The sequence below is a fragment of the Artemia sp. Qi Xiang Cuo genome, chromosome 16 (assembly GCF_049724085.1).
Source record: "Artemia sp. Qi Xiang Cuo chromosome 16, ASM4972408v1, whole genome shotgun sequence".
Lineage (NCBI taxonomy): Eukaryota > Metazoa > Arthropoda > Branchiopoda > Anostraca > Artemiidae > Artemia > Artemia sp. Qi Xiang Cuo.
In genome coordinates, this window is record NC_142809.1 from 32,856,423 (window position 1) to 32,879,943 (window position 23,521).

General features: G+C 35.3%; 1 protein-coding gene across 1 annotated transcript in view; it reads left to right on the forward strand.

Annotated features, from left to right (window-relative positions):
• The first annotated feature begins 576 nt into the window (after nucleotides 1–576).
• LOC148942806 (kinesin-like protein KIF3B) overlaps nucleotides 577–23,521 on the forward strand; it is a 154,197-nt gene continuing 131,252 nt past the window's right edge. The window contains exons 1-4 of the mRNA XM_089102624.1: nucleotides 577–770; nucleotides 7,315–7,422; nucleotides 10,557–10,681; nucleotides 19,919–20,054. Coding sequence (XP_088958750.1) covers nucleotides 667–770; nucleotides 7,315–7,422; nucleotides 10,557–10,681; nucleotides 19,919–20,054 — 473 coding nt within the window. The 5' untranslated portion in view covers nucleotides 577–666. The remainder of the gene's footprint in view (nucleotides 771–7,314; nucleotides 7,423–10,556; nucleotides 10,682–19,918; nucleotides 20,055–23,521) is intronic.

The following is a 23,521-nucleotide window of genomic DNA, read 5'->3' on the forward strand; positions in this document are numbered from 1 at the left end:
CCTTGTTTGTACTGGCTATTCCCACCTGGAATCTTTCAAGTGGAAATATTTATCAAAAATCTTTTTTTTATGATTGGCTGACACATGGAATAATAAACTCCCAGCACAAGTAATCCTCAGAAATATATCTGAAACTGCAAGTTTTTTTCCTAATATAAATTACCAAGACTAGCAAAATTGTCATTGCAGATGGCATTCCCAGACATGCTTTGAAAAAACATGCTCAATTTTGCCTCTTTTTTGCCTGTTGACAGGTGTCTTTGTCATTATCTGAATATTAACTATATGGTATTGTGTTTGCACGTAAAAAAGAAATGTTTAAGCTATAGGCCTATGCACGAAATTACTTTTTAAGGGGGGGGGGTTCAACCTTGTTAAAGCAGTAAAAATAGGCAAATTATTTGAAAATTGTTAGGAATTATTGAAAGTAAAAATTTTCATACATTACCACAGGACCTACAATTCCTCCTTCCCTGCTTCCCAGACATGCTCATTCCATTTTTTTTTTTTTTTTTTTTTTAGTTTTTCTATTTGGTTTAACCCACAAAATCTACCAACAATAGTCTTTTTTTTCAGGAGAAACAAGGCTGCTTTTTGAATAATCATAGATGGCTTAGTTAGTCTTAGTATGTCTTCTGACATTTCAAGAAAAAAATAACAGTAATAATGGTGCAGTCCCCAATAAGTCCAACTTCAGGTGGAGAAACTGTCCAAGTTGTTCTGAGATGTCGACCATTATCCCAAAAGGAAAGAGATGACGGATATCCAAGGTAAGTAGTCCATGGTCTTAGGCAATGTTACATCAAAGTTTATCCTACAGTAATTTCCTGGGGGGAATCACTAAAACAGAGTGAACTGGCATATTTTGGGTTAAAGCAGACTTATCTGTATGATCTGAAAATGGCTTGTCCCTCTCACATAAGTAAAAATTCTCTAAGTTGTCTTTTTTTCCATATAATTTTGGATGTGCGCATATAATCTGGCTAACTTGTCACTAGTTTCACATAGGTCTGAGTCTTTAGGAGGTAGGAACCAAGGATATCCCAGTGGGAAGGGAGACACAAGAACAAGCAGATACAATTTTAGGGCTGTAATTCCTAATAGAAGTAACAAAAGTGATGTATGGAATGCGATTTGTTGTCTCTAGGAAAACTGAGCAAATTTTTTGATCAATTTTTATAATTGGATAACCCATTTCTGCATCCTGACTGCCACACCGCTTGATATTATATCTTGTAATAAATTGTTTATAATAATTGTAATGCAGTATTCCATTTCCATAATGCAATATTGTATATTAATACAACCAATGTTAAAACTTAATATTGAACGCCATGTGTGTTTACTTGTTCTGGCTACTACTACTATCAACTCACTCTAGCACCAAGTCCCCTGAGGCCAGCATAACTACGCACGTTCCTCCTCCTTCTCAATTTACTCAAAGCATCCCTCTTTACACTATCCCAAGAAGTTTCTATTTCCGTTGAACCTTTCCTTGCAACATCCTCCCCCCCCCCCCATTTGGAGGCAACTTGCTTTTTTTTCAGCCCTAGATGGCTGCCTGAAAAGGACAACCTTGGGCAATCTGTCATCCTTCATATGCATTACGTGTCCTAGTCATCTTAACCTTTCTCTCATTATAGCCCTTGAAAGTGGGATTGTTGCACATTTTTTGTACAGCTTACTGTTTAAGATAAGGTTAGTTAGTTGGGTAACCAAAACAATCTGTAGGGAATCGCTCTGGAAAACATCTAGCAAATCCTCCTCCGTTTTTCAGAGTGCCCACACTTCAGAACCATACCTGATCACTGTCATCACTGTAGCTTCCAATATTCTAATCTTGGTACACAGACTTATCTTCCTATTTTTCCAAACTTTTTTTCAACTGTGAAAAAAAAAACACACCCTGGGCCTGGGCTATGCTACTTTTAACAAAGTGCAATCACTGTCTTTACTAATAAAAATACCTAGGTAAATGAAGCTGTTCACTTGATCAATCTTCTTGTTACCCAACATCACCTCTTCACCTTCACCTTTTCTAGTTTTAGCAACTTAGTCTCTTCCCAATTGTTCCCCTAAAGTCATCAGTCTTCTGTGTACAAGACTTCTGCGTCCTAAGCTTGAAGTTGGAATGTCTCTAGCAGGGCTGGATTGACTAGGTGTAGGACCCGATTGGAATTTTATCTGCAGGGCCCCATCTACATATTAAATTTTTAAGTAAAATTTAAATCCAGCATTATACATATATATATATATATATATATATATATATATATATATATATATATATATATATATATATATATATATATATATATATATATATATATATATATATATATATAACCTTTAGCATTGCTGTTCGTGTCTCACAATATTTCTTCCAAGAGATCTGCTGTGTTATGACTGATGTAATAATTCGAAAGGTGTGAAAGCCGTTCTTTAACATCTCCATTGGGGTCTAAGAGGTACATTTGGCCATATGAATGTGGTTCAAAATCACCTTCAGGGGTCTATGATGGATGTGCTGCTAAATTGGTTTTGTGATAAATGTGTCCAGCTATGTTGAAGCTGAAAACACTATGATTAGTTATGGTTTGATCATTGCTTATGTTGAATGAAGCTATAGGAAAATATGTGTTCCAGTTTCGTATTTGTTTGTAGAACTCTTTGGAGGGCAAGTGATGACCTGTAACAGGCCAAACAAATTCATTTGAAAATTGTTCATGCAGGAATGCAATTCAACCAAGCATGCAGCAGTCTACAAATCAATCATCTTTGCTGGCTATTTTCCTGAGGGAGAGTGGATGACTCCACAGTAAAGGCATATAGTGTTGAAGGGTCCCAATGACTTGTAAATAGCACTTGCGTAGTTTACGTCATCTTTGTAGGTTTTTACTGGGTTTTACGCCACAGTTTGTTGGCATCGCAGATTAGAACAATCGCAATGATGTTGTTCTTCCAACATGATATTTATTTTCTTCTGCACTTTCTTTTTTTACTCGTTCTGATTCTTGCTGTCTTCTAACATCACAGTTCTTTGATCTTCACAGTCATTTTTGACCCTTTCTGATACTCGCTTTAGCGTGACACATTTCTCTGTTGTTCATTTTCATTTTGATTCTTTCTGATCCTCACTGTCCCATGTCTTGTAACTGTATATTTTTTTTATTCACTTTCGTTTTTGAATCGTCGTGATTCTCGCTGCCACTTATCTTTGAACTACATATTTCTATGTTGTTCAATTTTGTCTTTGACTTGTTCTAATTGTCGATTTCGCTAGTGTTATAACTACGTATTTCTTTTATCTCTGTTTTCGTTTATCATTGCTTTAGACATTTTTTCAGTGCCTGGTGATCACCCATACATTTACATTTCTCATGTTGTCCTCTTGATCTTGTCTCATTTGATGGCCCAGTTTGCTCTGTTTGAGCATAGATTTTGTCCTGTTTTTTTCTTTTTTGTATTCTTTTTTTACTTACATTAATGAACTTTTTATGTCCCCTAGATATTATGAAACTGCTGAAAATACCTCTTGAAATTTGCATCACTGAATATGGGCACATGAATTTTACATATTTCTATTTTTTGTTCTGAAAATTTTTCTAAAACAGTTTTAAAATCTATTTTCCGTTCATCTTCACTTTCAATCAACGTAATTGCTAAACTATTTAGTATGTCCTAATTTATTGGTGATATTAGATAGGTTTTTTTTATTGGTTTTAGCCTGGAAAATGATCCCTCCAGAAGCAACGCTTACTAGAATTTTCAAGAACATTTCCAAAATTCGAAAATCCATTATTTGTATGGCAGCACGGGGCCCGATTGGGCCCAATCGTTCCAATCACCCTTTATCCGGCCCCGGTCTATAGCCTCCCCTTATTTTAAAAAAGACATAAAAATGTTAGAAGATGTGCAGAGATGTGCCACCAAAGTGATATCTGGCATGAAGGAACTTTCCTACCCTTCAAGACTAGTAAAGCTGAAACTACCAACTCTTGTATACAGGAGAAACAGAGGTGATACTATTTTAACCTATAAGTTACTGAGGGTTAATACACTCCCAGCACTCCTTCTCACTGTTGGTCCTAACTCAAGAACTAGAGGCCATCAGCTGAAACTTATTGAGCAGTCTACCATATCCAAAGTCCACGCTCAATTCTTTCCCTAAGAATCATCAACAGTTGGAATAAACTGTCTTAGGAAACTGTTACTGCTGAATCTGTGGACATCTTTAAACGAAGACTGGATGCTGAGGGGTCCTCCAGAGAGTGCAAACTCAATTGTGAAGCTATGGATCAGCACAGTGAACCTGGTCACTAAAGAATCTTGAATTCAACTCAAATCGTCAACTTTGGAGCTCTACAAGGAGAAATCCTTAGATTGCTCCAAACTGCAATTTAAGGTAATTTAAGGTAGTCTTCTTAACATAAATTTTTAAACCTATTCTTGCACACTGAACTCACGAAATCTCTAAAAAGTCATTCGTTTTACTAACATTTTCATCCAAGATACTTAAATCATCAGCATAATGCAAGTCAAGGAGAGTTTTACTTCCCCGATTGTTTCTGTGTTCTCCCATTGCCTTTGCTGTGCTTCTTAGGACAAAGTCCATCAGAATAATCCATATTAATAGGGACAGGATGCAACCCTGCTTAACTCCTGGTTGTGGTTGCAGTTGTACCTGGAACCTAGTAAAAGACGAACTTGTCCCATAGTAACCAAAAAAAAAAACCGAAACCCCTAAAAATATTGTAAGATTGAAACACAAAGTACACCATTTGGACCACCTTGGCTAAAACCCCTATTAAGGAAACTTACAGTCCCTCGGCCTTGTTGAACAACAAGGACAATCCATTGGCTTGAAAAATAAGGAATGTGACTGCAACCACGGTATTCTGCTTTGAAGGCGTCTTTTTTTCGTTTTTTTCCCTCTACAGCTAGCTAGACACTGGAACATCATAGAAAGCTCTGTAAGGGCTCATTTTAAACGAAATTGGTACATCTACGTGCTTCAGTAATTAACATAAAACAATATCTAAAATAAAATCCTTTTTTTTTACGAAAAACTGTATTTTCGTATGCAAGTATTTAATAAAAAACCAGCTGCTAACCTCATTTCCTACCTTGTCACCAGCTGCTAACCTCATTTCCTAGCTTGAACACAGCAATGTTATACTTGTACATAGCACGAATCACTGTAGTGTATTTATCTGGTATACCGTACAAGAATAAGACCTTTGCTAAAGCTCCTCTAGCAGCTGAATCAAACGCTTGCTCATAATCTATAAAAATGTGAACTAAAGGGGTTTGATGACTCAGGCACTTCTCAGTCACTAATCTAAGAGTGAAAATTTGGTCGACGCGTCCTCTGCCCTAAGCCACATTGTTCTTCTCTTAAAACTTTATGTACAACGTCTCTTAAGTCTAAAAAGCATCGTCATGCTATGTAATTTACTTCCTACAGAAACCAAGCTAGTGCTTCTATAATTAACACACTCTTATCACCTTTTTTATAGAGAGGTTTAATTATAATTTTTCTAAAATTGTTTGGTACTTCCTTTTTAAAAAAATATTTTCATAATCTTCAGTATCTTATCTCGAACTTGACAATCACCATATTAAAAAACTCATTTGCTACACTAGCAGCACCTAGGGCCTTATTATTTTTGTCGTTTTAGTGCAGTCACTAATTCTTCCTCACAAAATGAATCTTCGTTCTTATCCAAAGTGTCACAAACTTTTTCGTGCTCTCTATATATTTTTTTGTAACTTTATTATTATTTAAAACATTATCAAAATGTTCTGCCAGCTCTTTTCAACTCTTTCCTTATCACTAATTGTAGCCCCATTCCTATCTTTAACTGGTGCAAGTCCAAATTGACTATTCCCTCTTAATTTATTAAAATGCCAGCGCAATATTTTATTGTTTTGCTGTCTGCTTGCATTATTCATATCTTCTGCAGTTTTATCCATAGACCCTCCTTCATACTCCATTAATTTATATTTTAATGCTTTCTCCATTTTTTTACATTTCTCTTATTTTCATATGATCTATTGCTCAAATAATTCTTGTACAAGTCCCTTCTTTTATCTATTAAACATAAAGCAGTTCAAAAAATTCTGGTCCAATTTCTTTGAGACAGGAAGCGTTTCCGAACTTGAAAGGAAAATGCCTCTAAAATTTTGGAAAGGAATGCTTACTTGTTTTTATTTAGATGCTTCTAAGATCTTTGTATCAACATTGAACTTGACTTCTAATGTAATTTTTGACTTTTAGTTTTCCCTTTTTTTCTTTTTAAAAAAAATCTGGTGAATGTTATGGCACACTTGCATTTGGGTGATACAATATATTTTTGAAACACAAAAATTCAGGGACTATTTAGTTAGTGGTCCTAAATGACTATTTAATAATTAATAAAATGATGAAGGTCATGGATGACTGTACTAACTCCTGGTCACCGGAGAAAGTGTGCTTAGATCAGCTAATAATTAAGTAACTGCTTTTTTATTATAACTATTATTATATTTACATGGAATTGACTTTATGCTCCATTTTTCGGTGCTAAAATGTCTCTTGATATACCATGATTTTTGACAGTCCAATTGCTAAGTGTGAATTTTCAGAGAATGTCGAAGTTGTGGGACAGTCTTTTTCTATAATCTCACAGTCAAGGTTAAGAATCTGAATCGTCAAGCAAAAGGCTGTCGACGCTATTAATAATTAATTTAACCCACAAACCGGGCGCATTCTTGTAGCACTTAATTTGGCCAAAGTTTGCACTTTACTTGTCATGTAGCCGCGATTTTCTGCTGATCTGACCGCTGGACTCGGATCTTTATAGTTCGTAATTTGGTCATGGTTGGCGCTCAAGTAATTAGTGTTTCACAAGTAAAAGTATGATATTTGTCTTAATAAAATATTTTTTTTTTTCATAGATCTCTTTAATGATATCATATTTTGGCGCCTCAATCTTTTCTTGAAAGTGAAACTAAAGAGCGATAGGGGTTATTTTAATTGTTCTTTCGTGCTACTGTATTTTCAGAAGTATACTTACATCATAGCTGGTAGGTGACACCTGCCATAACTGAGAAAAAAAAACATTTCCATACCACTCTAAATAAAAGATCACCTAATGTAATTTAGTGTTCAACACACCAAATTTAAGTAGTTGTATTCAGTTTTGCGGTAGCTTTAATAGGACGTTAATAGCCGTTTTGCTAAATATATAAACCGTATTCTGGTCCCAAAAGGTGATATTAGACCTACGTCCTATAATTTTGAGCTCATATTATTATTTAACATTTTTTTAGCATTGTCAGTATTTCTGAGAAAGATGGCACTGTTGGGCTGAATAATCCAAAGGCAGCAGCTGGTGATATCCCGAAGCAATTTGCTTTTGATTCTGTCTATGGTGAAAGGTAACTTTTCGTTGTCAGTTGGAAAATGTTACGATTTTCTTTTATTTCTTCCTTTTTAGAAAAAAAAATGAACACACTGTGTTAATCCATGAGTTCTCACCATCGAGTAAATAGATTCACACAATCCCAAGCAAATATGTTGAAACCGAAACAAAAACGATATTTTTATAAAGAGTCGTTTGGAATGCACACATATTTTTTTTTTTTTTTTATCAAAAACTTTTTATTTTTGTGTTTTTGTTTTTTTTCTTCATGTGTTTACCTATTAATAGTATATTTAATCTTAAAGGAAAAATGTCAGATAGACACTAGAAATACACTTTATTTACTGCTAAATAATTTTGCCTTTTGACTATTTTTAACGTTTACATACATGTATTTCTATTTCTTCTGGTGAGATTTCATATGTTGTGTGGAAAAAACTTTGTTGTTAGAAATAATAGCAGAAATTCTGAGCGTAAAAAGAGATTGTTGTAGTTTTACAAGTAGTTGGTTAAACAAGATTGAAGGTTTTGAGTCAGTAGAATTACTTAAATATTTATTTTGTTTTACCATACTGCCTTTTCATTTGTAATTAAAACAAAATGAAAATGTTTAACAACGGCAAAACTTTTAGTAAGGCTGTGAACTTTATAAAAACGAAAAAGACTATATTTTGGCTTCACATCTGGAAGCCTTTATCAACAGAAAGAAAGAAAATGGGGAAAAATAAGAAGAAAAAACTAGTTTAAAAATTTTTACAGATACATGAAAAAAATGATAAAAACCGTAACACTATACAAAAAACAAAATTATTCTTTTGATTGCCATGTTACTCCACCCTGTCCAACTGAACCATCGTACATCTAGACCCCCGTGTAATTCAACACCCATACTACTCATCCCCATTCAACTCATCCTACGTGCATCTCAAACTCCGTGTAACTCAATCCCCGTTTAAATCACCCCCCCCCCCCGAAACTCAACCTCGTTCTTCTTCACTTTCGTTCAACTCAACCCACCTTCAATTCAACTCTCATTTAACTCAAGCTCAAAACAACTTAACCCCTGATCAACTCAACCCCCACTCAAATCAATCCCAAAAGAACCTTTGAGCTCACAGTGAAGAGCTCATGGTCTTCAATAATACAAAAAAAAAAACAATAAAAAAAAACAACAGAAAAACTAGCAAAAATACACCTTCTCGGACCTGATTTTGGCGATAGATCCATTCCCGAGAGTGTCTTTTAATTTGCAAAAGTTCTCAGTTGAGCCATATGGGTTGTTGAGTTCTCTGTTAATTTATTAGTTAAGATAGACATTCAATTCACCTTTTGACGCTGTTTCTGAATATAATAATAGCTTCAGTTTCCCCCCTAATGCCTGAATATTGCCCTAGGCTAAATTCAAAACTTTGATGATTTTTTTGGTTTGTATTGCCTGTTTTTGCACTTATTTGCACGTTTTGTATATAGCCTAGGGCTACATCCGGCCATTAAGGGAGCTGGGACGCAATTACGCTATACAGATTGTTATTTTTGGTGAGAGTGTTGGACGGTAAATCGAATGGTAGGTTCATCTTTCAGCTAGCGGATTAATTGAAACTTCGGCAAATTTACCGCCAATTATCCTTAAACTGAAAAAGGAATGCTAAAAAAAAGCACCTTTAGGTATTATAGTGTGAGGGAAAACAGTGTGTCTACCCTCTGCGGGTGCTCTTAAATAGAAAAATTGCGTAATGTATTATATAGGCATAAAAATATGTCAAAAATTACAGCAGCCATAGGAAGAGACAATATATTGTGAACATGTAAAATGTATTTACCATGTCCACATGTAAAATGTTTCTTTTTAGGACAAAAGGAATATTTTGCACTTAATGTGGGCTAGATTTTTAGTGCATTTTAATTTCAATTGTCAACTTGACACTTTTAATTGTAAGTTTTATTTATTTCTTCTCATTTAAATCCTTATTCAAAAAGATGGGCCTACAAAAACCTTAAAGAGCTTGGTGTAATTGAAAGTTGCACCAATTATTAAAACATTAGTTTTGACTCTAACTTTCGGGCATTTCAGTATAAGGTAGAAACCGTGAGCAAAGCAAGAAACAAATTTTGAGTTTCTCATCAGCGCTAGACAAAACTCATTGAAAGATTAGCCATAAATTTCTGTAAACAAGTGTAAAACTTGTTTAAAGAAGGGTAAAACTGCTCTTCGTTTATATTTTTCAAAGTCAATATTAGTTAATTGTCAAACCAAATGTTCCGCTTCAAATTATTCTGCGAAACACTTGCCTCCTGGATTGGTTTCCTTCGTGGTTCTTTAAATATTGCCTTATCGGCACCCGCGCAGAAAGGTGTCACAAAATGTTGCTACCCTTTGTAACTGCATTCAGTTGATTTCCATCTATTTTCGTTGCACCATTTTACTGTTTTCGTTCCCAACCCTATTTCGTTTTTGTACCGCATTTTTGTCCCATTTTTTATTTTCTTCTTCAAAATGTATTATATTGTTTACCTATGTTTTCGTCCCTTTTCTTGTGGGTTTTACGTTTTTATTTATTTTTAAAGGGTTGCATTATTTTTTTGACGTTTTTTTTTATGTATACTCTTGGGTATACATATATTGATTTGCTTAGAGTTAGTCCGTCTGGTCAAGTTTTCTTTGTTTGGTTTCGTTTTACATAAAACCCAAAAAGACTATTGACAATTTCAGGATATATTATTTTATCAAAGATATATTGGAAACTGAATAGAGGAAATTCAACCTCATATGTGAAAAAAAAAAGAAAAAACACCATTCTTATGGTGAGGCGGAAAATCTGTTTTTTTTTTTTTTTTTTTTTTTTATATATAAAAGTAATCAAGCAATAATAATCATAATTAAAAAGTATAAAAGAATCTTACTCTCAGGATATTTCAAGTAGGATCCAAATAAATTCAAACCCTTAAGTCAAATCCAAATTTCAAAACATTTGTTTCGATGGTTGTTGTTTTTTTCTACAAATGGTGCTGAACTGTCAGTAGGGCGATTAGTTTTTAATTCCTATCAAACTAAAAATTAAGTGTTTGCGTATTCTGTCTTACCAGTGTCTTCTATTGATCCCTTCTACGTCCCTTTTTTATTTCATTGCTGTCATCTTCACTGTCTTTTAGATCAACTCAAAGGGATATCTACGACGAGACGTTTCGGCCTTTGGTTGATTCTGTTCTTCAAGGGTATAATGGAACCATATTGGCTTATGGACAAACTGGAACTGGCAAAACCTTTACTATGGAAGGTAATTGTCTTTAATTTCCCCTACTTTTTTAATTGGAAACTTGAGATGAATGTACCATAACTTGCCGTTACTCGAGCTCAAGGAGGTTGCTTGAACCCCAACAAAGAAATGTATTCCCTTAATGTCTGAAATTTTAACAGAATGATCGTGTTTTGTGGGTTTTTGTTACAGACAACAGCTCTAGTCATTGCGTAAATTGCTTTAAGCTAGTTTAATTGCAACGGATTTCTCTAAAATCCGTTGTTCCTGTTTGGGGTCATGTTGACTGTTGGTTAAACCATGGGTTTTTAAGTTCTTAGAAATTATTTCCCAACAACCTAAAAAAATATTATTCTGATAACAGATTATATTTAGTTTCAAATAAATAGTGTGTTGATGACCCAGATTACGGGATCACGTGACCTTAACATTGAGCCCAATTAGCCCCAAGGTGTATTGCTAGATAAATAATGTAGTAATTTCACGAAAAATAAGCTATTCATACAATTTAGCTATCATTATTGTACCTTTTGTTGTAGATTTAGCAGAAACTGCAAGTGGCCTCCAGGAAGCAGGATTTGGGCACATTTATCTTCTGAAAAGTTAGGGGAATGTCCTAATGCAATTAAATCTGATGAAATGTCTCAGGGAAACGCTGCGATGTGCTACAAAATAAGTAGAGCTGCTACTGAAAGGAGACTTATAAATTGTGATTGTCGTGTAGTAAACAGCCCTGGAGATCTGACCTTGTTTAAGAGACATGATATGTTAGCTTTTGCCATGGTTCCACGAATGATTATACATTTTGATGGTGCAGGTTGTAAGAGGCTGCAGCAGTACTGCAGTATTACCGAGGCTTACACTCCACTCATAATTAGAAATAACCTCTATCAAATAAGACTGTAGTCTATTTGAATAACCTAGAAAAAACCGTCCCCCGGAGGAAAATCACACTTAGAACCGCATCGAGTTGATATTAATCAACTCAGGCTCCTACACTTGGAGCTTGTGTGGAGAGGGGGTACTTTGGGGGTACAACCAAACGGGTACTTTCTACCTGTAAACAAAGCCAGCTTAATCTATAAAGCCGTCCTTCTGGGTATCCTTTCTAGTAAAGGTATAGCCGACTCAACTTAGGAGGTCAATTCTCCCATAGAAAAATACCAGCTATAAAACTCATAACTATGGCCTGTACTAGAACTACAATATAAAAAGCTTTTTTTTTCAAAGCTTTTATATTGTAGTCATATAAGAATAACTCAAGGTAGTTTGGGTGAGTTAGCAAAAAGTGTTTCAAAGAGAGGATGAGATCAATCTTATCCTAAAAAAAGATGTTTTTTATTATGCTCCAACATTCACATTGTTATGGAAAATAGAATGTACATTCTTATTTTTCCTTATGCATGAAGCACTAGCATATTCATACCTATCTCTAAGGTCTGATTTTTCTTAATTTTTAAGTGTTCATATTTTCAGTTTTCTTCACCTGTATTTGGAGAATAATCGTAATAATATTACTGTTTGAAATTTTATATTAGAAAACTTGTATGACTCTTAGAAAGAATCCTCTTAGAAAACAAATCCATTGATTCATAAGGGAGACTGAGCTAGTTTTCATGATCTATAGAATCTTTTCCTGGATTAAGAGCATTTTCGTTCTGACACAGTATATGAACTCATATTTACAAAAAAAATTAACCCAGAGGTGTTGCTGTGGAGGAGAAATGAACTGAGCGTCGTAATAATCAAAATATAGGAAAGGCAAAATCGTATAGGACATGGCGAATTGTTGCTTGGGTTTAGTATATTCAGTAAAGAATTTCGGACTTGACAGTTTTTGTTTTGCAAGGATATATGACAGTTTTCCCTTGTAGAAAGGCGCTTGCTTGACGGTTTTGTTCACCTACTTTGCTTGTCTTCTGTTTTCAGAGCATTTATTATTATATGGTGACTGACGCACATCTGATTCTGAGAAAAAAGATGGCTATTTCTTCTGTTGAGTCAACCAGAGATCCTTTATTTGTGCTAAAAGCTTTATTGCTCTCAAACAGCATGCTAATGGTGATTATCAGAGGTCAAATGCAATGGTGAAACTAGACCCTTGTAGTTATGACTTACAGGTATCCCAGCTGCAACTTTCCCAAGTTCTGATCCAGATGCCATCAGCATGATGTTTGTGAATGAATCTGTCTATAAAGCTGAAATTTTTTGGTGCATGGGGGAGTTTTATATAAAATTTTTACTGGTAATAGTTATGATGGCATTAGTGATTTATTTAAAGTGATTTTTTCTTGTGATATTTCAGTAAAATCCATTTCGAGCCCTTTGAATTTCAAATATCCAGTTAGCGTGGCTCAATACTCCTATTTCTGGAATGAATTTTTGAAAGCCATAAAGGATCTTATTGCCTATTAGAGTGTGACGAAACAATAAATGTTGCCAGGCATAAAGAGCTTTAAATACGTATAAAGTACATTTCTTGTCAGCAAGCCAAGGTTATAAGCAGGCAACTTCAAACCTCTTTTATCGGAGAAGCAACAAGTGCAAAGTTAAAAGATGATTTACTTAAGGTAATGATTGATGCTGATCTTTTGCTGCGACAGACGATTACTTTGAGCAGTGATTTACTGTACCAAAGCAAGAAAATTTTCCAATTAATTGTTGAACTAAAAAGCCATGACATGGGAAAGTGTCTTTTGGACATTGGCATCTGGAACCTGCATGTCACGAGCAGTGTATTTCATAAATGTCCTAAAGGTTATCGGTGAATATATTGTAAAACTAGTATTACTTTTTTCACACATGACCCTTAATATATGAAGGCTTTGCAAGTGTTCAAAAAAATGAGCCAACACTTTTATTAAGTACGCTTCAACCCGATAATTAGTCCTTGGAGAAGCAACGGAAACAGTGATTGAACAGTGGAAAGTATTGCGGACCTACTGTCTTGATTTGGTCCTATGAAAAGTTTGTCATTAGCCAGCAGCATTCAAAATAAGAAAACTGTCAAATTGGAGCTGGTCATTGCCAAACTGTACTTTGTAGTCTTTAGTACTTAAATTCAATTGATTTATAACCTGTCAAAACAGAAAGTGCACAGATCCCCTAAATGACAGTACAACATAAGGGAAAAAAAAGAGAAAAGAGAAGAAAATTTGTACACTGAACAAAATAACATATCATAATAGTATCATGATAACATAATCATAAGATCCATAATGTAACACAATCATAATAGAAAACATATAAGACATAAAAATCATAACCCAATCTTAAAATTATAAAAATAAAGAAGACCAATCATGATTAAGTTTACTGGCGGAAGATTTAAAATCTTTCACTCATTTATCAATAATTGTAGAACGAAAGATGAGTTTAAATTTTTGGGACAAAAAAGAGTTACTAGTTCAAGAGGGCATATGCAAAAGGATTAGCAAATTAAAAATAAATCCGCTGAAAAAGTTGATTTTTTTAAGCAGGAAATAGTTGCCAAATAGGAGACAGAGCAAGAAGATGAGGTACAGTTAGACTATTATAAAGTTTAGAAAGATGGAAACGACTAAGGTGTGTAACGTTAGAGACAAGTGACGCATAAGCTATCCTTGTCTTTTTTTTCAAGATTTTGGATGGCAAGCTTAATAGTTTCCTTAATTGAATTTCCAATGGGCATTCCCAGGTAAAAAAGGCTTTTCGAGAGGGGGATACAAGTTTCAGTAAGTTGGAGGGATTTATAAGAGTATCCTTTGAAGTTGAACCGACAGCTACAGTTGTATCCACATTAAAACTTAAACCAATCTGCTGATATTCTAGTTCTAACTTTGAGAAAGTGCTCTCACAACCAGAGAAAGTGCGATTCAGATTCAGGATATCATCAGCAAACGTAAGTAAAGACATGTCCAAATCCCCGTAAATACAGGTGGACTCAATAGAACTTTTGGGCTGGAATGACTGAATTATTAAAAAGCGCGGGGAAGTGCCATCTCCTTGTCTAACGCCCTTTAGCACATTAAAAAGCTCTGAACCGCACTTCATTTTGGCACGAAGATGTTTATACATGCATCAAAGACACTTTATAAGTGAGAAGTCAACCCCTCTCTTTAGAACTTCCACCAAAATCTGGGCAAAAATACAGGAATCAAATGCTCTGGCTATGTCCAGTGCACAAAGAACAAGAAAATCCCCTGAACCTTCCATATCTACAAGAACCTTAAAAAGGGAAAAAAAGCAATGTCACGACTAAGCTCTTTCTGAAAATCGAACTGATGTGCAGGCACAGAAAACTTTTGGGAAATATCTCTAAGAATAAAAGACTCACATATTTTAAAAGAAGTGCTAGAAACGGTTATAGGCCGATACGATCAACAATCATCGAGATATTTTTATCCCTTTTTTGGGTATAAGCGTAATCTGGCCAACACAAACTGTTGAGGCACAATACCAGAAGAAATAAACATTTGAAAAAGTAACGAAAGGTGCTGCAACAAAAGATCACTACTACAATGTTCGAAGTGTTTAGCAGTTAGCATATTAAATGGTTAGCGAAGTGGTTAGCATATTAAATCAATACCGGCTGAAGATTTTTTCTTAATTTTTTTTAGAGGAAACTCAATTACAGATAGTGTCACTATAAAAGCAGAACGCATAGAATTAGCATGCAAATGGCCAAGCTCTTTTTCATATTTACTTTGTGCAACAAGGTAAGGCGACGAAAACTCGCTTTTATAATAATCAGCAGCTTTTTTTCTGGAATACTGACTATAGAAGTTCGATCACTGCGTTTAAAACTTTTCCACAAAAGTGAAGGATCACTAGCTATCTTATCGACATTTTTTTTGGATCAACAATATTTTGTGGTCTTTAAGGGCTCTTGTGAACTTTCTTTTTGTCTTCAAACGCAATTTTTTTGCTATACCGGAGCGTGGTTTATCGGATTCATTCCAGATTTGGAGTCACAATTTAGCTGAATCGCAAGCTGCAACAAGACTTGGATTTTTAGACCAGTCGGTGACTTCCGTCTTTTTGCGAACACGTCTAGATGGGACTGCACACTTTTCTGCGCATCGATAGGCGTGGTTGATTTCTGCAAGATAACTCGGTAAGCTGTATTTCGATCTCGCACTCACTAATATAAGACCTGTATTCTGAACTATAAGTGAAAAGGAACTTTGATTTTGTTGAGTAACGTGTCACACTCGGACATGAATAACTGACGATCAACGTGACTCCAGTCTTGAACATAAAACAACTTTTCCTCCTGCGGGGTTTTGCTTTCGAAATTGCACTCAATTGCCGCACAAAAAGGTAAGTGGTCAGAGTAGTAACCTTCACGAAGTACAGCGGCTTGTTTAATGGGAAAGAAAGAAAGAACATGATCGAGGTTCGAAGTTGAAGAGCTGGGGCCAACATAGGTATAGGATTCATTTTCGTCAACTAATGAATACGAAGGAGGAATGGAGCTCCAAAGGAGATGGCTTCTGGGGAGTATTTTATCAGTAAAATCGCAGTTAAAGTCACCTATTAATATCGAGCGCGTGACTGCGGATTTTGTGTTTTTCTTGATTAGCTTACACACTTTCTTGCAAGCCCCCATAAACTTCGCGTCGGATTTCTCTTTACGATATTTTGTTGGTAGATAAACATTCATTATGGACGCATTCAAATATGACACTGCAAGAATATGATCCCCTGCTTCTGCTTGCATTCATTATATCATTTTTGACTCGAATTGTAACTTGAAGAAACAGAAGTGACAAATTTGCTTGGCGATAATGCATTTAGGAATTAGGGTTCGGCTCGTATATCATCTTCTAGAAAATCAACCGGGATACCTCTAATGATTCCAAAGTAGGAATCATTAGAACTTTTAATCTTGGCCTCGACATTCAGGCTACCGCTCGCGAGTGCCTGTACCACAGCTTTTGCATCTGATTTTGAGGTAGTGACGACATACCAGTTTTACATTATTCGGCTTTAGCTCGACAATTTTATCACAAGTATTCCCACATACCTTTTCAAGAAATTCCTTTCTGAGACCGGGCTTGTCTAGGTCACGAGGAGGATTTTTCACTATAACTGCATACGATGGCTTTTCAGGATCATCTATAGTAGGGGCCAGGGAGGACATATCTGAGTTTTCACGATTCATAAAGGCGTCTAGCTTGTTGTAGATCTGGGTCATTTCAAACAGTTCGTGGTAACGAACTGTAAGCATGGAGCGACCCGGCTCAATAGTAACCAAGACTCTAAAAGCCGTAAATTTGATACCATTAGATACATCAATAGACTTGGATTATTATGCTGATTTCAATTATACAAGTATCATTAAGTTTAGTTATACCCATCAAAAGTTACGCACCTGAGAAAATTTGCCTTATTTTCAAAAAAAAGGGGGAAACAGTACCTAAACGTCATAGAACTTTAATGAAAATCCCATCATCGGATTCAGCGTATCAGGGAATCCTACTATAGAAGTTTTAAGCTCATATCTGCAGAAATGTGGAATTTTGTATTTTTTGTCAGAAGAAAGATCATGGATGCGTGTTTATTTTTTTTTTTCCAGGGGTGATCGTATCGATCCAGTAGTCCCAGAGTATCGTATGAGGGCTTTGAACGGAAATTAAAAGTTCTAGTGCCCTTTTTAAGTGACCAAAAAAAATGGAGGGCAACTAGGCCCCCTCCCACACTCATTCTTTTCCCGGAGTCATCCAATCAAAATTTTAAGAGAGCCATTTTGTTCAGCATTGTCGAAAATTTAGTAAATATGTCTTTAAGGATGACTTAATCCCCCGCAGTTCCCGGGGGAAGGGCTGCAAGTCATGAACTGTGCCCAGTGTTTACATATAGTATTGTTGAATGGGAAGAATACAGATGTTTCAGGAGGGATTTTTTTCTGGTGGGGGGGGGGGGGTCGGGGGAGGATCTTTCTGTGGAGGATGTTTCCGTGGGGGAAGGGATATTTCTATGAAGGGGGTGCCGGATTTCCCAGCATTATTTAAAAAACGATCAGAAATTAAATAAAAAAACAAGTTTTTTCAACTAAAAGTAAGGAGCAACATTAAAACTTAAAACAAACAGAAATTATTACGTATGTGGAGGGGTTCGCCCCCTGGTCAATACCTCGCAGTTTACGCTAAAGTTTTTTTTGTACTTTCATAAGATACCTCGCTATTCTAATTAACCGGCCTTTGTGATTCAGGGGTTTGTGATTCGAACAAAATTCGAACTTCAGCGCAAAGAGCGAGGTATTGACTAGGGGTAAACTCCCTAATATACGTAATAAAAACATACAAATATAAAAGCTCGTTACGTAAGTTGATTCGTAAGTTGCGTCATAAAAAATTTCGAGAAAGCCATTTAGCCAAAACAATAAAATTAATATGCAAATTTCATTATAATCATTCATGTACGGTGAGCCAAAATCAAAGCCATAGTAATTCAAAAACGTTCAGAAATTAAATAAAAAAAACAAGTTTTTTTTAACTGAAATTAAGGAACGACGTTAACACTTCAAACGAACATAAATTATTCCGTATATGAAAGGGGCTGTCCCCTCCTCAACGCCTCGCTCTTTACGCTAAAGTTTGACTCACAACTTTATTTTTTAAAACAATAAAAAACTTTAGCGTAAAGAGCGAGGCGTTGAGGAGGGGACAGCCCCTTTCATATACGGAATAATTTCTGTTCGTTTTAAGTTTTAATGTCGCTCCTTACTTTCAGTTAAAAAAACTTTTTTTTTTTATTTAATGTCTAGTAAGAACGGCGGACACTTCGCCATGAACATAGGGGACCTCGGCAGTTTCGATAATGACAAACGTCGGAAGATTAATACTATGTTGTCTATTTTGGACAGTTCTTTCATCTGGGTCAAATTGGTACCGAATAGGCATATTATTTCACATGGTTTAGCACATCTGAATTGCTTTTTTGACAGCTTGTTTTTGTTTGGTGACGAATAAGCCATATTTCGAAAGATAATAATCCATGTAAGTAAGGCCCTTCAAGCGGGGTCCTGAATAATTTTTATCATTAAGAGATATATGTCTTTTTGAAAACGATATGGTGTGATAACATACTCATTTACAAAGGGAGATAGGAGCAATTTCCCCGTAAGATTTATCCAAAGGATACTCCTTTCCAAAAAATATTTTTTGGCTGAAAATGAAAACTGGCCGTGAAAATTTTTTTACAGCTGTTTATCGCGATAGACATTCCGCAAACAATGAATATACATGACAAGAAAAATAATGTGAAAATTATAACAGAAATGTGTAACAGTAATTTCATTTAAGCGCCCAGTATAGATGGAGAATAATTAATGGACAAATAGGGATGATATCGTCAAAATACAAACAATTACTAGGCTACAGAATAGACAATTAAAAAAGACGAAATAGACAGGGGTGATACCCATTAAAAGTCACTCTTTCAGATTCTTAATTAGAATGTCTACTCTTTCCGAATTTTCCTTTTGTTGCCTTTTTCTTCTCAATTTGAACCGCTATAATGATTATCATAGTGCAGAGGGCTTCGAAGGAGCGTCGGCCGGAAAGGGCGTTCGTTACATGGGGCTAGAATACGTATCAGTGCTTATATGCTCTATTTCAAATTTTGTATTTAAACATGTTTGGCTCAATTACACATATTCTGTGATTTCAAAGAATTGCTGGTAACAAAAAGGAGGCCGGTAGATCTTGAGCGTGAGGTGCAAAGCATTTCGAAATAAAAAAAAATCGGAAATTCTTCTTTTGATTTGGAATTTTGGAATATTTTCTTTGTTCTTTGTCCAATTTCTTTTTTTTGTTTAGGTTTTATGATTATTTTTTTTTTTATAAAAAAAAAATTAAATTAAATTGTTTTGGGTAGTTTACATCAAGCTTTTCCTTGCTTAAATATTTATGATTATTAATTTTTGAGTTTTTGTTTCATCTTGAATAACGAAAATTTCGTGAAAAGCTTAGAAAAACTATCAGATAGAAACAGTGATTTCTAAAAAAAAAAAATCTCATGTACGATCACTTAAATATAAAGTTTAATTTTAAGGACTTCGATAAACCTTTTTTTTCTTATAAGATACCCGGATAAAAAATAATAGAAAGCATTACGCAAAAATTATGAGTCATGAAAACAATCTAATCATATTTTCGTGTTCAGTATAAAAGATTTGATTAATTGGCGTATTTTTTAGCTCTTTGATAAAATAAAGAAGCTCAACAATGCGGTCAGAAACAATTCTTTATTGCGATATTTTCTGTTTGGTAGGCATTCGGGACAAACCTTGGCTTCGGGGTGTTATACCGAACGCCTTTAATCATATCTTTGACTATGTATCGAAGACCACTCATCTACAGTATTTGGTTAGAGCGTCCTATCTAGAAATTTATCAGGAAGAAATTAGGTAAGTAATTTTCATTCATTTATTTTGTTGACTAGTAAAATTTGAGGTAGATAAAACGCTAAAATTACATGAACCGTTCAGAAGCCAAAAGTCAAGTTAAGCAGAAAGTGGAGAAATTTCCAGAAGATGATGTATTGCTGGTATTCTGGATATTAATGTACCAGCCATCGAGAGAAAAAAACGAAAATTTTTGGATCCAAGACCTCCCCCGACCTGTCAGTGTACGTGCCTGTTGAAGACCCTGCCAGAACGCTGAATAAGCTTGCGGGCAGAATTGGTGAAAATGGATTTCAAATTAAGCATTTTTAGAGGTAAATAAGTGTACTATCTGGAAGAGGAGGGGGAGGCTTCAACTGAAAATCTTTTCAGTTGAAATAAGTGTACTATCTGGTAGAGGAGGGGGAGGCTTCAACTGAAAATCTTTCTTTAGCTTCTTTAAAATAAAACCGTTTTCATGCAGCCTTTATTTTTCAAAAAACGAGTTCCATATAACAGTATGTGTATAGCAAATAATGGTAACAACAAAAATAGTTCAGTTTATATCAGAAGAATGTCACTGAAGTTTATTTAAAGAGGATCCAGGAGGCTTAGAAGTGTCATCTAAACCAAGTCTAGAAAAACTAAATTTCTAAATATAATTACTTTCTCACTATAGTCCCGAGATGGCTTACGGTGGTCAATGAAACTGGGGCACCTCTGCTTCTCTAGCTGAACGCGTGAAATTGTGTAAATAAATCATTTTAAATCCCAGTGTAAATCCTTCGTAGGTAGATTTTAGCAGAACGGTCGGAATGCTGTATCTTGTTGAAATCAAGAGCATACATAATTGTAGGAGCATGTGAGCCGAGCCATGCCCCCTCCAACTTCATAAACATAGACATGTTCCTCCCAGGATTGTTGAGGGGTCACTGGGAATGGTTTTAAATTTCTACTATCCTAAACCAAAAAAGGCAAGTCTATGTTCTTCACTTTGTGTCGTTTTGGAGAACCAATTGATTCTTTATTCTGTATAAAATTTTGTCAACATAATGGAGGTGGCTAATGTAGATTCATGACCCCCTCCCCTTCCCCCAAATTCGTAAACTGGAACACGCAAAGTTTTATGGATTTGGTCGTATAATTGGAGGATCCAAATTAGGGTCCTGGAGCTGGATATACTCTCAATCTCTCTTTTCTAGCCAGTTCTGTGAGTATACGTGCATATAGCGCCTTCCTTGACTCCATGATTTGTTGAAAAGGATTCAGAAAACGGTTTCACTTGAAGAAAAGGTGTCCTAAACCAAAGTATAATAAGGATCTGTCCGTCACGGGGTCTTTAATAACCACTACTGTTGGTATTTAAGGGTTTTGGAGTAACTAATTACAAATTCAGAACGTAAATTATAACATTAGCCTCCTAAAACAAAAAGAGGATGGAGACAGTATTTTTCACGATATTTTTCAGTTTGGCCAAAGTTTTTGTTTAAGGATTTATGGGCTTATTGACTACTAGGCCATACTGTAATATAGAAGTTCAAAAGCGGCAAGTAGCCTAAATAATTCCCAAATGGTGTTTGATGTTCACTGAAGTTGGTATTTAAGGGCTTTTAAAGTCATTAATTACAAATATGGGGGCGAAATTGTGACTTGTTTGACTTAAAACTAAACATAGGGCAGTATACATTCAATTCTCCCCTCAGTTCGTATCAAAAAATTTTTGAAGATCCAACAAAAAGGATTTCTAAGCTACAAACTTTCGAAATTAAAAGTGGGCGATTGCAGGGTGTGTCTAGCTTATATGACTTTGAAACATTTTGGTCAAAACTGCTAAAGACTTGCCGCAAAGCTATCATAACAATGGTAAATCCACTTGGAGTTGAGCTTCTGGATTACAGCCTGAGTAGAGATGGTGCTCCTCGGCAAGACCTGTTGCAGAAAAGAGGATATTTAGCTCAGATCGTGCCTGCTTGTTTTAATCTTCGTTTTTAGTTTTTTTTTAAATTTTTGTTTTATTCAACCAATAAAAAAGGCCATTTTATCAGTTTTTCAGTAGATCTAGATAAAAAAGACCTTTTTATTAATGTTTTATTTTTATTTTAGCGCTTTTCTTTATTTTTATACCAGAGATCGCGGCCTTCGCGATGGCTGTATTTCCGCTCCTGATTCCTTCTGTGTAATAATAACTATAACTATTAAAATGGCTATTTTGGAGTAATGTTTTGATAGTAAAATAAAATTTGAAATATAGAATTATTTCGATTTTTTAGAACGTATTTGAACTCCCAGTGTTCTCGGTCAATCCCTGTTTTAGATATCCCTCCCTCCCTCGAAATCATATTTCTGGCTAAATCACTGAAGAAAGTTCAGCTGACATAAATAAACTTCGCTATAAAAAAAAAATCATAAACTTGGCTTTAGAAGAAACACCGTTGTAATAATGAAATTGAGAGTTTAGAAAAAATAAAGATCTATTCAACTTTTTCTCCTAAGTAGACTGCATGATCAATGGTTCACTCTCTTTCCTCTTTCCTTCTATTTATACACACTCCATTAAATACAACAGGGCCGTAATTTGCTATGGGGCAGGGAGGGGACAACTGTTCCTTCCAGACCTCAGTTTGTTCCCCCCTCCAGACCCCAGTTTGCCCCCCCCCCAGCTTAAATTTAGTTTCTCCAAAAATCTTGTTAAAACTAAGATAAGCCTGCATAATTTAAGCATCCATAGAAACGGGTCAGTTTTCATTAGTATATTTTTGCTTTTTTTGTAAATATATGGCTCCTTTTTCAGTCTTCACTGTCATTTTCATTTGATTTGTGAAAATTTGCTTCAAATCCCGCCCTCCCCAGGATTTTGACGAAATTACGCCACTGAACTACAAACGAAACTATTCTCGAAATTTTGTCTTAAAAGGACTGGGCTTTGAGACAGTGGAGAGGCCCTGGGCTATGACAGCGATCTGTAAAGCAAGCTCAAGAAATCGGCCAGCATCACGGGATCTTATGTAGCTGTCTTTTATTTATTTTTTTAATCTGTGATTCATCAGAATGTCTAAAAATGAATTTTATGCTATACCGCATATAGTTCCCTATGAATTTTATAAGCTATAGTTCCCTGGGGTCAAAAATGAAAAACAAAAATGTGAAGTTTGGGCGCTGTGGGCTTAGAGAAAGGTTTATCTGAAGGGCTTGAAGTATCATTTTCATTAAAATGCTTTTTTTTTGGGGGGGGGGAGTTAAAAATTTTGCTCAAATTGGAAAATTTTTTCTTTCTGATGCTGATTAAAAACGCATACGCTGTGCTAAGTTTTAGACACATGCCTCAAAAGAATTAAATGGAATAAAAAATTGTCAGGGAATTCATTAGCCAAGGAAGAAAAATGTGTTGAGAATATTTTGTCTATTCTACCCCGTGAATTTTTTTCAAACTCAACCCATGTGAAACCCAGCCTAAAATAGCAACCCAGCAAAACTCACCTTACGCAAAATGT